Below are 2500 nucleotides of genomic sequence, written 5' to 3'. Positions count from 1 at the left end.
AGAACACCGTGCTTCAACAGGAAACAACACACAAACGTACCTTTCCCAGAGAATAAAGCTATGGTCGTTGAAGGTTGGGACTGTGTGTTGGGGATTCATCTGTACGAACACGGTAACACGTTAGAACAAGTCATACCACAGCAATCACAACACTGCACATTCACGGATAACAAACAGCAATAACAACAACAACAACAACAACAACAACAACAGCAACAACAACAACAACACCACAGTCGCCACTCGCTTCCGTTCATGTTACTCAATCGGAAAACGAGTCAGGCGAAATATTTGTGTTTTTGACTGTGGTTCGACGACGACTGTAAATGGACAAACAACATTGGTATTATCAGGACGGAACATTCTTTTATATCTGCTGCCTGCTATGTATCTACTCTGCTCCGTGTCATTCAGCAGCAGCAGCAGCAGCGCCAGCAGGGAAGTATCAGCAGCAGATGATCCATAACATTGAGAACAAGAGACAAAGTGACCGGTAGAAATTTGGTCATCAGGGAGAGAAGGACGAAGGGACATATGGAAAGGTCGGCTTTGCACAAGTCTAGGTTAAATCTTGCCCGTTTTCTCTGATGTTCGTTTTCATAAAATTTTATGACAAACCTCTTTATTTTCACTCTTCTTAAAATCTAGCATAAAAACGACAATTAAAGACCCATAAGATTAACAAATCATATGCAAACATCCATACTGACCGATAGATAATACTAAATAGTCCCAAATTACATCAGGAGGCCATCAGAACATAGAGAAAACGGGGCAGAAGTGACCTAAAATAACTGTAGTAGAGGAGGCAGCGGCGGCGTGGACTGGGGAAAAGGCCTCGCTTTCAACCTTACCTCTCCCAAAGCGCGAAATCGCCCTCGGTCAGGGTGGGAACAGTGTGCTGCGGGTTGAGCTGTGGAGGTCAAAGGAGGGCAAGGGTCAGGGGTCAAGGTCATGCAACAACTCGTAGGGGACGCCGAGTTGAGTTAAAAATGATGAATGTAATAAAGATTGAAAAGTAAAAGGTTTGAGAGAGAGAGAGAGAGAGAGAGAGAGAGAGAGAGAGAGAGAGAGAGAGAGAGAGAGAGAGAGAGAGAGAGAGAGAGAGAGAGAGAGAGAGAGAGAGAGAGAGTTTTAAAAGCTACATACATATTTTCAGCATATGTATAAAAACAGTGCATTGTATTATACAGCAAACACACAATAGTGCTTAAACAAATTATAATAAACAAATAAAAATAAATAAATAAATGAATAAATAAATAAATGAATAAAAAATGATCGCTGTAACATTACTATTATTATTTTCTTTATACAAGCATATATAAAAAAAAACAACAACTCATTCTTAGCACAATAATAATAATAATAATAATTAGGAGACAAATGCAGTTATATATATACAAAATATTACAGAAAATAACATATCGTTAGTGATAAACAAGAGAGACAGAGAGAGAGAGAGAGAGAGAGAGAGAGAGAGAGAGAGAGAGAGAAAATGAGGAAAACAAAGAAAATAATTAAATAACAAAGCAGAACGAATGAAAAGTAAAATCGAATGAAAATAAAATAAAGAAGGAGAAGAAGAACAAGAACAAGAACAAGCGGAGGCAGAGTATAGGAAAAGAAATGAAGGGAGGAAATCGAAAGAAAGACGAGGAGAGAGAGAGGAGAAGAGAAACAGGAAAATAACGAATGAGTAAGAGGAGGAGGCGGAACTGAAGAAGAAGAGGAGGGAGGTAATGGAAGCAGGGAGGGAGAGAGGGATAGGGGAATCAGGGGAGGATATGGAGATGGGGAGGGAAAGGGGAGGGAGAGGGGAGGGAGAAGAATGGGAGGGGAAGGGGGAGAGTAATGGGTTACCAGGATGTGATGTATGAATGCGTTACTACCATACCAATAGAGAGAGAGAGAGAGAGAGAGAGAGAGAGAGAGAGAGAGAGAGAGAGAGAGAGAGAGAGAGAGAGAGAGAGAGAGAGAGAGAGAGATCTTTGTCCGTCAATCTTATCTCTCTTTCTCCATACACGTATACATATTCTCAAGTACATACACAAACACACTTACACACACACACACGTACATCTCTCTCTCTCTCTCTCTCTCTCTCTCTCTCTCTCTCTCTCACTCTCTCTCCTACACGACCTTGTCCACACTTGATTAATGTAAACATCTCTCTCTCTCTCTCTCTCTCTCTCTCTCTCTCTCTCTCTCTCTCTCTCTCTCTCTCTCTCTCTCTCTCTCCAAGAAAATTTGTTTATCTGAAGTTTGAGAGAGAGAGAGAGAGAGAGAGAGAGAGAGAGAGAGAGAGAGAGAGAGAGAGAGAGAGAGAGAGAGAGAGAGAGAGAGAGAAATCAAAACCAGAGAATCAGAACCAGACTGGAAAACACACACACACACACACACACACACACACACACACACACACACACACACACACACACACACACACACAGTTACTCCCTCTCAAAACCCTCTTGCCCAACCCTTCCCAGCACCCCCA

General features: G+C 41.8%; 1 protein-coding gene across 4 annotated transcripts in view; it reads right to left on the bottom strand.

Annotated features, from left to right (window-relative positions):
• Window positions 1–2500, bottom strand: part of LOC135092084 (glutathione S-transferase 1-1-like) — a 113835-nt gene that overhangs the window by 46950 nt on the left and 64385 nt on the right. For 3 of the 4 annotated variants that reach the window (XM_063990288.1, XM_063990292.1, XM_063990291.1), the window contains exon 4: window positions 855–913. In XM_063990288.1, the coding sequence (XP_063846358.1) occupies window positions 855–913 (59 nt within the window). Of the gene's footprint in view, window positions 1–40; window positions 100–854; window positions 914–2500 lie in introns of all 4 variants that reach the window. The other variant, XM_063990289.1, reaches the window with a different exon arrangement.

The sequence above is a fragment of the Scylla paramamosain genome, chromosome 39, assembly GCF_035594125.1.
Source record: "Scylla paramamosain isolate STU-SP2022 chromosome 39, ASM3559412v1, whole genome shotgun sequence".
Lineage (NCBI taxonomy): Eukaryota > Metazoa > Arthropoda > Malacostraca > Decapoda > Portunidae > Scylla > Scylla paramamosain.
This window is presented reverse-complemented; position numbering and strand designations above follow the sequence as displayed.